Here is a 13276-nt window from a genome sequence, read left to right as displayed (position 1 = left end):
AAAAAAAAAAAAAAAACTTGGAATAGAACGTCTTCATATCGACTTACTTTCCAATGTCATTGGGTAAAGACTGCAGTGACACGTCATTGAGTGATAGGTGAGCCAGTCCTCTGAGCTGTGTGAAGCCATCAGGCAACCTGAGACCGACAGAGACAAAAGGAAAATGAGACGCACAATGGAAAAGGTTTGGTCTGTGAAAGCGGTTACTGCTAACAGCAGCGCCCATCTTCCTGCTCTAATATAAATAAGGAGTGGGAAGCACTTGTGTGATGAATTAAGTTGACATCCTCTAATAGCTGTGTGCACTGACTGACCCAAACAAAGTGTCTGTTACATTCTCACCTGCTAGAAAAATATCATTACAGCATTTTAACAGAACATATGATCATTTGTAAACTCTTTTTAGTGTCAGACTTTCTTCTCTCGTCCCAACCTTTCTACACCTTTCATAATCAAGAAAGTGTCATTTGGTATGGGGGATTTGGAGGTTCTTCCAACACACTAACCTGGACAAGGGGTTTCCGCTGAAGTCTGCAATCTCCAAGGCCTGACAGAATTTTATGTTTTCGGGAATCTCAGAAATATCTGAGAGAGAAAGGCACAGTCAGCAAGATATACTGAAGGAGTGTCACGACAAACTAAGCACTTTTTCAGGCTTCTTAATAATGGCTACCAGATGGCCTGGAGGAATGGGAGGAGAGGGTGATTTGACTGTAGTGAGTTGTCTGTAAGTGTGTGTGTGTATCTTATATGGGATCCGAGGCACATGTTAGGGACCAAGTGAGAGTCACTTCATTTGCGGAGTTGCAGAATATAACACTGCGTAGTTTAAATACAGATACAACATGTTCCAACATTCCCACGATCCATCCTGAGACTAACAGTAAATGTCCCTCGGGCTGTGCGAGGCACATGAGAAGACAATTGGCCGTTGAAATGGATGTACACTTCTTAAATAGACATGGCTCAAAGAAAACATTCCAGAGCACTGTGTAAAGAAACTTTCAAGTGGTACACAGGATGTGTGTGCAAATATCTCTAGATGGGTGCAGTTTAAAAGCAGCTTTATTTTTCAGAAGCAGTGCACATTTAAGAAAGAGTTTTACACACCATTTCTAGAGATGTCTAGCTCCACCAGCTGTGTGAAGTTGGCAACGTCGGGCGGCAATTTTTGAATCTCATTGTCGCTGAGGCCCAGCTTTCGCAGATTGTGCAATCTGAAGAAAGGCTGAAAGGTAAAAGAGTAAGAATTAGATAAAACACAGTTATATACTGGCCAGACAAATGCATCAAGGGAGGAACAATATAGATAGGCCCCATATTGGTTACTATCTCCTAATATTGGATATTTAATTGTTTATGCCTATTTTAGCAACAGCGATAGATTATGGCAAAAATAAAAAGCTTTAAAGGGATAGTTCACCCAAAAATGACAACTGTCATTGTTTATTTACTCACTCATTATCCCAAACCTACATGGCTTGCTTTCTTCTGCGCAACACAAAAGATGATGATACCATTTTTAGTGACCCCTGACTTCCATTTTATAGACAAAAAAAACAATGATGCTTTTCTCAATTTATCTTTTTATGTTCCATAGATGAAAGAAAGTCATACAGGTGTGAAACAACATGAGGGTGTATAAATTATTAGTCAATATTCATTTTTGGATGGTTATCTTGTTAAGAGCACTCACTCTTGAAGAGGGCTTCCCTTTTAAGAGCTCATGTCACCATTTATTGGTTATTACAGGCCAACTGGTGGTATCTGACTTTTTTTGGCATAACATTATATCTGACTGATTTGTAGAAATCAGTGTGGCTGGTGACAATGAAAAACACAGATGGGTCAAGTGCTACTAGACATTGCATGGTGAAAAATATCGGAGCATTGAAAGATTTACAACAAACAAGGTTATGCACTCAATCCTATGCTGCAACTGCAAATGACAGCTTGCCAAAAAATTGAGAAGGCCAATGATATTCAAATTAGCAAAACTACTTGTATTTGCATGTTACTTTAAACGAGCCAAATTGGAAACTAATGACCACTGCTCTCAACTACCTGACAACAGCTCATCCACACACACACTTCTGTAAACAATCATGTGAAGTGAAGGCAAAAGTGTGCGTGTCTGCTTTTGCACGCCATGCTACTTTATCAAGAGCTTGCTTGTTAGTTGGTCACATTCAGTACATTCCTGCTGCTGTGGCCCATCATGCCCTCTCCTCTTTTTATGCTGGGCTGGCCGCTGAACACCAACAGAGGGCTTACTATGTACTGCCAAGAACAAGGCTGATACTGCGGGATGTATGCGTGTGTGTGTGTGTGTGTGTAGTTGCTTGTTGTGACTCTTGATTCACTGGTACACAAGGCCAAAACATCAAAAAACTCTGTAAAAAGAGAAAACGGATGTAAAATAAAAGTGAAGGATGAGATCAGCACATGATTGTGGGAAATGTAACTCAACCAAACAACAGTTACCACCTCCATTTAAGGCAGTGGTTTTCAAACGGGGGGCCGACTAAGCAGACTTCCTAGGGAGCCTCAAGATGACAAACTATAGAAAATGTTGTTAATAGAAATAAAGCTTAAATGAAAACTTAAACTGGCTGGCTTCAGCAACAACAAGTGTAAGCACTAAAATTACAAACTGAAAATAAATTACTAAAACTGAACTAAAACTATAAATTAAAAATAAATAAATGTAAATAGTAATATAATAAACGAATAAGAATGACAAATGCACAAAATAACTACAAATTAAAATGAAAACTGAAAGTAAAAAAATAAAAGCCAATTTAAGGAATAACTATAATAGAATATACTAACACTAAAAAAAAAAAAAATCACCGGTGATTTCAAAGAAAAAAATTCTTATCCAGTAAATCGTGAAAGACTAGAAAAGTCATGGAATCAAATTGAGGAATCCTGAATAACAATCAGCACTTAAAACATCTGGGCCCTCATTTATTAACAGTGTGTAGAAAAGGTTCTATTTTTTTGTCCTACGAATGAAATTTAGAATGTGCCCAAGTACAAGAAAATCTGTATTTATCAAACGTGCGCACGCAGTTCTTACGCACATGAGTAAGCAATCATTGTTGATAAATCCCACATGTGCATAAGTAACATGCTCATTCACGTTCACGGTCATTTGCATTCGGAAACGCCTCCAATAAACCATATATGGTGACAACACCTCCCTTTATAAATCACGTGAATGTATGTGTCCTCGCCAAAATAAACTGAAAGAAAAAAAATAAAAGCCAATTTAAGGAATAACTATAATAGAATATACTAACCCTAAAAAAAAAAAAAAATCACCGGTGATTTCAAAAAAAAAAATTCTTATCCAGTAAATCGTGAAAGACTAGAAAAGTCATGGAATCAAATTGAGGAATCCTGAATAACAATCAGCACTTAAAACATCTGGGCCCTCATTTATTAACAGTGTGTAGAAAAGGTTCTATTTTTTTGTCCTACGAATGAAATTTAGAATGTGCCCAAGTACAAGAAAATCTGTATTTATCAAACGTGCGCACGCAGTTCTTACGCACATGAGTAAGCAATCATTGTTGATAAATCCCACATGTGCATAAGTAACATGCTCATTCACGTTCACGGTCATTTGCATTCGGAAACGCCTCCAATAAACCATATATGGTGACAACACCTCCCTTTATAAATCACGTGAATGTATGTGTCCTCGCCAAAATCATGGCAAAGAAAGCGGTACCGACTGAGAAGCCATTCTGTGCTCTCACTCTCAGCGCGGTCTTTGAAAACGCATTCTCTGCAGAGCGCATTGTTTGCCAAGTCTTCCAAAAAAACGCAAGATAAGCCATTGCATTGAGACAAACATTTGTCACAGCTGTCTTTTATAGGGTTTGACACCAATTACCTAAATTGTCTGTTTAAAACTAGACAAATGATAAATTGAGTGTTTTATAATTAAAGGAAACACAGGACATATGTGGATTGCCCTGTCCTGTCTGTGCTGAAATGGGCCATAGGTTGCCCATTTTCCACAAGTTGATATGATTCTTTAGGGTCTTAATGAAAAGTCTAACAGTTTGGTTAAAATTTCTCAATGGTAGTGTAAAAAAACAAATTTTCACCCTGTCAAAAAACAGCTCTTTTCAAATCAAGCCGTTTTTGTAGCATTTTCCTTTAAATGTTAATGAGCTCTGCTGACCCCGCCCCTCTCTTCCGAGCTGCTCTCAGAGAGACGGTTTACTTTAGCCGCATTCATTGTGAAACTTGCTAATTAGCACATTATTAGGAAAGGCGATTTGCAAAGATTCATTACAAAACATACTCACTTCTTCTGTAGATGAGGCTGGATCATGAATGATTCACGCGATTTCAAAGAAAAAAATTCTTATCCAGTAAATCGTGAAAGACTAGAAAAGTCATGGAATCAAATTGAGGAATCCTGAATAACAATCAGCACTTAAAACATCTGGGCCCTCATTTATTAACAGTGTGTAGAAAAGGTTCTATTTTTTTGTCCTACGAATGAAATTTAGAATGTGCCCAAGTACAAGAAAATCTGTATTTATCAAACGTGCGCACGCAGTTCTTACGCACATGAGTAAGCAATCATTGTTGATAAATCCCACATGTGCATAAGTAACATGCTCATTCACGTTCACGGTCATTTGCATTCGGAAACGCCTCCAATAAACCATATATGGTGACAACACCTCCCTTTATAAATCACGTGAATGTATGTGTCCTCGCCAAAATCATGGCAAAGAAAGCGGTACCGACTGAGAAGCCATTCTGTGCTCTCACTCTCAGCGCGGTCTTTGAAAACGCATTCTCTGCAGAGCGCATTGTTTGCCAAGTCTTCCAAAAAAACGCAAGATAAGCCATTGCATTGAGACAAACATTTGTCACAGCTGTCTTTTATAGGGTTTGACACCAATTACCTAAATTGTCTGTTTAAAACTAGACAAATGATAAATTGAGTGTTTTATAATTAAAGGAAACACAGGACATATGTGGATTGCCCTGTCCTGTCTGTGCTGAAATGGGCCATAGGTTGCCCATTTTCCACAAGTTGATATGATTCTTTAGGGTCTTAATGAAAAGTCTAACAGTTTGGTTAAAATTTCTCAATGGTAGTGTAAAAAAACAAATTTTCACCCTGTCAAAAAACAGCTCTTTTCAAATCAAGCCGTTTTTGTAGCATTTTCCTTTAAATGTTAATGAGCTCTGCTGACCCCGCCCCTCTCTTCCGAGCTGCTCTCAGAGAGACGGTTTACTTTAGCCGCATTCATCGTGAAACTTGCTAATTAGCACATTATTAGGAAAGGCGATTTGCAAAGATTCATTACAAAACATACTCACTTCTTCTGTAGATGAGGCTGGATCATGAATGATTCACGCGAACATAGATGCATTTGTGTAGATCGGGGAGCATTCCCTTCAAAAACAATCTAATCCACTGTGAGTTCAGCGGCTCAGATGTCGGGAGTAAACGACGACTGCTATGTTCATTATTACATCCAACAACAGAGCACCTCAATCGCTTAGGAGTCATTCTTGTCTACTCCTGCTCCAGTGTTGAAACAATGGCAGACTGATGACAGCTCACTCAGAGCAGGTCTAAGGTAAGACACCAGTCCTGTCTGTGCTGAGACGCTACTGTCAATCAAACTATCGTGGGAGGGGCCTGTCTGTGTGACATCACACAGCCATTCATCTGAGATCGGCTCAATTTGAGAAAGGGGAAAACATTTAACCAGATTTTTTTTTTAAACCACTGGGTGGATTTTTATCATTATAGGGTGGTTGTGTACACACTGCCAACACACATTTCAGTTCAAACAACTTGTAAACGTGCATGTAGCATCCTATGACCCCTTTAATGCATACTGTGACACTCTTAAATGCTTTTTGTGTGTAGTGTCGCTATTCTACCACTAGATTCTCTGCGTAAGCATGCTCAGAGGTGTGCTTATAGTTACACGCATTTCTACGTATAAGTACAAGTTGGTAGAGGTCTTCTCAGGTCCTAAAATCTGTACCCGACCCGAATCACTTCTTACCCGAACCCGACGTGCATAAATAAAAAAAAATTTTTAAAGAAAAACCCGACCCGAGACAGACCCGATGAAATTAGACCCGAGTCCGACACGACGGCATTTATTTTCAAACCCGACTGGACCCAAACGTAAATGGCATTGGCGTGTGTACAGCCTGCAGCTCCGCAGTCAGTCAGGAAAAATGCCGGTGTCTGCAAATATTGCAAAAATGCCAGTGTTTTGCAAATATTGCAAAACTGCGATATTTTAAGATGTTTTCACTTGTTAACAGCAAACTAACATTATTCATCGTGTAATTTTTCATGTCGGGAGTTGGAGCCTTTTTTTCTGACTGACGGCCGGAATGCCGCCAAAAGGCTGATAACATCAACTGGTGAGTAAGTTAAGGTCACCTATACTGCTCGAAATAAACCTTAGTTAAACCGACAAACCCGTTTGTATGTTCTGCTGCCCTTTAATGCAAGTTAGCTCCTCTGGCGAGTCGTTATTTAACCTTAACAGCGAATTAACGTGAACTACTGAGGTAAAGTGCGTTAGGCAAACCTACTGTTTCAGTGGAGATTTTAAACAGTATTTTCTAGTACTTCTTTTGTTTGTTATTTTCAGATTTCTAGTCTGGATGTAGTCTGCAACGTCGGAGGTGTATTTTGCTGCACGTTTCAAAATCGAAACCCGGTGCGGTTTATATCACTGTATTTCTGAAGAAAACTCATTTTCATTTCTTCTTGCTTGTAATGTCTGATAATGCAGCGTTTGTGAGTGGAGCTCTGCTTTGTGTACAGCGTTACCGGGGAAACCGCGATCTCTATCACTCCAACAGCGCCTCCTGCTCGCAGAGAATGAGTTTGCATATATATGCCGCCACAAATAGAATGAAAGTCTGTGGGAAACACTGTAATATTATGCAATTTGCAAGTGCAAATTATAATTAATTATACTTGTCTCTTTAAAAATAACAAATTAAGCCACTTAGCCAATGTAACTTTTAGCATTGGGTAAAAATCATGGTTTACAGTGCAGTACCACAATTGGATTGTTTTTTTACAGGTAAAAATGTTTAAACTAAATGAAAATAAACTCTACAGTACTGATACTGTAAACGAAAATACGGTAATACTGTAAATAATACAGTAAAGCCATTATTGTACTGTAAATGCAATTACAGTAATACTACTGTAAACATTTTTTACAGTCAATTACTGGCATCCAGCTGCCAGTAAGTTACTGTTAAATTTACAGCAACCTATTTACAGTGCTGTATCAGATGATGTCTGTGTGCGAGGATTAGAATAAAATACAGTAAAGACATTATTGTACTGTAAATGCAATTACAGCAATTACAGTTGTACCCGAACCCACTCGGGTCTCGGGTCGGAGCTCAGGTTTTCGGGTTCCAAGTGGATCCGTGAAGACCTCTACAAGTTGGTAGACCCCACATTTTGCGTGAAACGGTTCTTACGCACTCATTACGCACACATCTGTGCGTACGCACTGTTGATAAATGAGGCCCCTGGAATTCTGAAACTCAATTATTTAAAATGTTAATGATTATGCTCTTTATCTATGGATGTTTACCGTTTCTCTACATTAATGTTATAAAAAATGACAAATTCTGTCACAGCAGAAGATATTCCAGAGGAAACCTATTAGCCTACATGGGGAGGAGCCATTGAATTTTGACGTGGGCAACAGGGTACATTGTCAAAAGGCTGAGAAGCGCTAAAGGTGCTCACTTGTAAAAATGGCACTTCGTATGAAAAACATGGAAGGCAATAATGTTGCTAATGTAAACATCTCCTCTATCACTGCTATCGTTCCCCTCTGTGGTTCATTGCGGGCAGCTGGAGGCTCTGCTGCCACCACCATGGTGGCAGGTGACACGTATCACATGACTAAGCGATGGGAAATGGGAGCCTGGTTAGAAATGAGACCAAAATACACAGAGATCAAGTAATAAACTCAGTACAGCTGCCGCATACAGGACTGAAATAATTGAAAACAAGTGGTGTGATGACACATAGTTGAACTACACACGTCACCTTAAAAACGCTGAGATGCTTTCACACAGAGGTCAACAAAACACGTAAAAGCACTAACTTACTTCAATTATCAACACGGCGGGCAGAGCATCGCTGGCGGGTGCCTGACTGTCGACTGCTAGTCAGGCTGTCCTGAGTGGGAGCCATGAGGTCTAATCAAGCCGTTTTTGTAGCATTTTCCTTTAAATGTTAATGAGCTCTGCTGACCCCGCCCCTCTCTTCCGAGCTGCTCTCAGAGAGACGGTTTACTTTAGCCGCATTCATCGTGAAACTTGCTAATTAGCACATTATTAGGAAAGGCGATTTGCAAAGATTCATTACAAAACATACTCACTTCTTCTGTAGATGAGGCTGGATCATGAATGATTCACGCGAACATAGATGCATTTGTGTAGATCGGGGAGCATTCCCTTCAAAAACAATCTAATCCACTGTGAGTTCAGCGGCTCAGATGTCGGGAGTAAACGACGACTGCTATGTTCATTATTACATCCAACAACAGAGCACCTCAATCGCTTAGGAGTCATTCTTGTCTACTCCTGCTCCAGTGTTGAAACAATGGCAGACTGATGACAGCTCACTCAGAGCAGGTCTAAGGTAAGACACCAGTCCTGTCTGTGCTGAGACGCTACTGTCAATCAAACTATCGTGGGAGGGGCCTGTCTGTGTGACATCACAGAGACAGGCATCTGAGATCGGCTCGTTTTGAGAAAGGGGAAAACATTTAACCAGATTTTTTTTTTAAACCACTGGGTGGATTTTTATCATTATAGGGTGGTTGTGTACACACTGCCAACACACATTTCAGTTCAAACAACTTGTAAACGTGCATGTAGCATCCTATGACCCCTTTAATGCATACTGTGACACTCTTAAATGCTTTTTGTGTGTAGTGTCGCTATTCTACCACTAGATTCTCTGCGTAAGCATGCTCAGAGGTGTGCTTATAGTTACACGCATTTCTACGTATAAGTACAAGTTGGTAGAGGTCTTCTCAGGTCCTAAAATCTGTACCCGACCCGAATCACTTCTTACCCGAACCCGACGTGCATAAATAAAAAAAATTTTTTAAAGAAAAACCCGACCCGAGACAGACCCGATGAAATTAGACCCGAGTCCGACACGACGGCATTTATTTTCAAACCCGACTGGACCCAAACGTAAATGGCATTGGCGTGTGTACAGCCTGCAGCTCCGCAGTCAGTCAGGAAAAATGCCGGTGTCTGCAAATATTGCAAAAATGCCAGTGTTTTGCAAATATTGCAAAACTGCGATATTTTAAGATGTTTTCACTTGTTAACAGCAAACTAACATTATTCATCGTGTAATTTTTCATGTCGGGAGTTGGAGCCTTTTTTTCTGACTGACGGCCGGAATGCCGCCAAAAGGCTGATAACATCAACTGGTGAGTAAGTTAAGGTCACCTATACTGCTCGAAATAAACCTTAGTTAAACCGACAAACCCGTTTGTATGTTCTGCTGCCCTTTAATGCAAGTTAGCTCCTCTGGCGAGTCGTTATTTAACCTTAACAGCGAATTAACGTGAACTACTGAGGTAAAGTGCGTTAGGCAAACCTACTGTTTCAGTGGAGATTTTAAACAGTATTTTCTAGTACTTCTTTTGTTTGTTATTTTCAGATTTCTAGTCTGGATGTAGTCTGCAACGTCGGAGGTGTATTTTGCTGCACGTTTCAAAATCGAAACCCGGTGCGGTTTATATCACTGTATTTCTGAAGAAAACTCATTTTCATTTCTTCTTGCTTGTAATGTCTGATAATGCAGCGTTTGTGAGTGGAGCTCTGCTTTGTGTACAGCGTTACCGGGGAAACCGCGATCTCTATCACTCCAACAGCGCCTCCTGCTCGCAGAGAATGAGTTTGCATATATATGCCGCCACAAATAGAATGAAAGTCTGTGGGAAACACTGTAATATTATGCAATTTGCAAGTGCAAATTATAATTAATTATACTTGTCTCTTTAAAAATAACAAATTAAGCCACTTAGCCAATGTAACTTTTAGCATTGGGTAAAAATCATGGTTTACAGTGCAGTACCACAATTGGATTGTTTTTTTACAGGTAAAAATGTTTAAACTAAATGAAAATAAACTCTACAGTACTGATACTGTAAACGAAAATACGGTAATACTGTAAATAATACAGTAAAGCCATTATTGTACTGTAAATGCAATTACAGTAATACTACTGTAAACATTTTTTACAGTCAATTACTGGCATCCAGCTGCCAGTAAGTTACTGTTAAATTTACAGCAACCTATTTACAGTGCTGTATCAGATGATGTCTGTGTGCGAGGATTAGGAACGTATGCTCCTTTTCTATGTGCGTTCCTCTCTTAACACGAAAGTGAAAGTAACCTACGCATTCGGGATAGTTTAAAAGAATTCAGGTCTAATCGGGTCCATTTGGGAAAAGCATGTTTATTTTAAATTACCCGAGACCGCTAATACCGAACCCGACCCGTGTCCGAGGTACTCGTCGAAGTTTTGTACCCGAACCCACTCGGGTCTCGGGTCGGAGCTCAGGTTTTCGGGTTCCAAGTGGATCCGTGAAGACCTCTACAAGTTGGTAGACCCCACATTTTGCGTGAAACGGTTCTTACGCACTCATTACGCACACATCTGTGCGTACGCACTGTTGATAAATGAGGCCCCTGGAATTCTGAAACTCAATTATTTAAAATGTTAATGATTATGCTCTTTATCTATGGATGTTTACCGTTTCTCTACATTAATGTTATAAAAAATGACAAATTCTGTCACAGCAGAAGATATTCCAGAGGAAACCTATTAGCCTACATGGGGAGGAGCCATTGAATTTTGACGTGGGCAACAGGGTACATTGTCAAAAGGCTGAGAAGCGCTAAAGGTGCTCACTTGTAAAAATGGCACTTCGTATGAAAAACATGGAAGGCAATAATGTTGCTAATGTAAACATCTCCTCTATCACTGCTATCGTTCCCCTCTGTGGTTCATTGCGGGCAGCTGGAGGCTCTGCTGCCACCACCATGGTGGCAGGTGACACGTATCACATGACTAAGCGATGGGAAATGGGAGCCTGGTTAGAAATGAGACCAAAATACACAGAGATCAAGTAATAAACTCAGTACAGCTGCCGCATACAGGACTGAAATAATTGAAAACAAGTGGTGTGATGACACATAGTTGAACTACACACGTCACCTGACAGCTTGTCAAAAAATTGAGAAGGCCAATGATATTCAAATTAGTAAAACTATTTGTATTTGCATGTTACTTTAAACGAGCCAGATTGGAAACTAATGACCACTGCTCTTTTGAGTTTGCGCGCCGAGTTTGGTGTGCACACAGAGAGCCGCGCAAACATCAAACCGAGCTCTTCTTCCCTTCCTCCCGTGCCTGAACGAACAAATACACCCTGCCAGTTTAAACATACAAGCACAAAAAGACATGAAAAGCTTAATTTAGCACCCGCGCGCTGTTCTGTGCGTACAGTGTGCATGCAGAGAGCCACGTCTACAGCCCTTAAACACCAAATTGAGTTTTGTCTCTTCTTGCTCTTGAAACGACAAATACAAAATTGTCACAATACCTGTCTTTGCGAGTATCCTCGAAAAAAATGGTCGGTTATGTCTTAAGTGAAAGTAAACAGTTGACAAAGAAATGGAATGTGTATCATTATATTGGATGTATTATCTCTTAAAGTGACCGCGCCTAATTTACTAGCTGCTGTCAGTGTCCTTAATGTTAATCCAAGAAATTAAATAGGAGAAAATCATTTACTGCTCTTTACTGAATTACTTTGTAGTTTTAACAAGAATTAATCTATATTTAATTTCTACAGTGAAGACTATGCAATGCTATTTACATTTGATTATTCAGTTTCTGTACCTGGACACCTACAAACTTGAAAAAACTTAAACATTGTTTAATTTGTATATTTGTGCTATTTACACAATTTCAAACAGGACCCACTGGTACAACCTGCACTGGAGCCCCGCAAACCCCAGCTACAGCCCTGTACACCATACGGTCTGCTTCAAGTCAAACACAGCTGCTGCTGCCACCTAATGACAATAGATTTACACTTCAAATTAGGTAGTCTGTCATTGATGACAGTAGCTCATTGGAAAAGGATGGAAAATGCCCTTCATTTTGTTTGCACTAATAAATGCTGCTGCCTGCCAGCTGCAATCACCAATAAAAGTTGTTCCATTTTTTTTCTATATCGGCATAGACATTGTTATCGCAAATATTCTTGAAATATCGTGATATAATTTTGAGGCTATATCGCCCACCCCTAATTCAAACTCACATTAGACACGTTTAACTTTGAAAAAAAAGCACAATAATCTGAGATTATCTACTGTCATATAATTTGAATGTTGTTGCTCCAGCCGCAACGTCGCGGAAATGGAAACGGTTTCTAAAATAGAATTCTGCTAGATGCCACTAGAGGCACAGAACTCCCATGATGCAACTTTAAACACATTCAAAGCACGAGGGAAATTTTCCCTAATGAGAAAAGGAGTGTTGGAGCTCTCCTATCTAACAGCCGCTTAAAGGCATAGTGATCATGTCCATAGTCAAAAAATACAAAAGTCACAGCCTATACTGCCCTGGTCTAAGTGACATTAACACAACAGCTGAAACTCAAATCAAATCTTGAATTAACACATCTTAAAGTTTTCTCTGAGAGTAAGGCACTCATGCATGTAGAGACTGAGAAAAGAGGAGTAAGATGGGGGGGGAGGGGGAATGAGAAGAATAGTTGGCTCAGGCATACAGGTCAATACAGAGACTGCTGTGTGTTAGTCAAGTGACTGCTTACCCCATGACTTTCTCCAATTAAGCCATTACAGCCAAACCTTCAGTCACCAACATTACCAAACATTATTTCACCCTGGAAAAGTGACTGCAGACAATACTATGTTTTATACTACAGGGCCGTTGAATGCTTGAATCTGATTGGCTGACGAACGTTCTAAGGTGTGCAATTATTTTCAGGGAAATGCATGGTGAACATAGCTCCAGGCAGCTCTTGACCGCATTACAGTTCCACATCACTTCGCCAAATGATTTCAGTAATTTCCACTGATCTAAATATAAATAAAAGTTCTCTATTATAGACTAGTGGTTATTTCAAAGGTCTTACAACAGCAAAATAACCAAAATTATGTATGT

General features: G+C 39.7%; 1 protein-coding gene across 1 annotated transcript in view; it reads right to left on the bottom strand.

Moving 5' to 3' along the window:
* The window catches only part of LOC107591016 (protein scribble homolog), a 95195-nt gene that overhangs the window by 58080 nt on the left and 23839 nt on the right, over positions 1-13276 (bottom strand). Inside the window, exons 2-4 of the mRNA XM_016280012.1 lie at positions 1111-1228; positions 507-585; positions 48-137 (exon numbers count right to left, since the gene is read on the bottom strand). Coding sequence (XP_016135498.1) covers positions 48-137; positions 507-585; positions 1111-1228 — 287 coding nt within the window. The remainder of the gene's footprint in view (positions 1-47; positions 138-506; positions 586-1110; positions 1229-13276) is intronic.

Source organism: Sinocyclocheilus grahami, unplaced genomic scaffold (genome assembly GCF_001515645.1).
Source record: "Sinocyclocheilus grahami isolate Dianchi unplaced genomic scaffold, SAMN03320097.WGS_v1.1 scaffold136.1, whole genome shotgun sequence".
NCBI lineage: Eukaryota > Metazoa > Chordata > Actinopteri > Cypriniformes > Cyprinidae > Sinocyclocheilus > Sinocyclocheilus grahami.
Note: the sequence above shows the minus strand (reverse complement) of the source record. Positions and strands in the feature narration are given on the sequence as shown.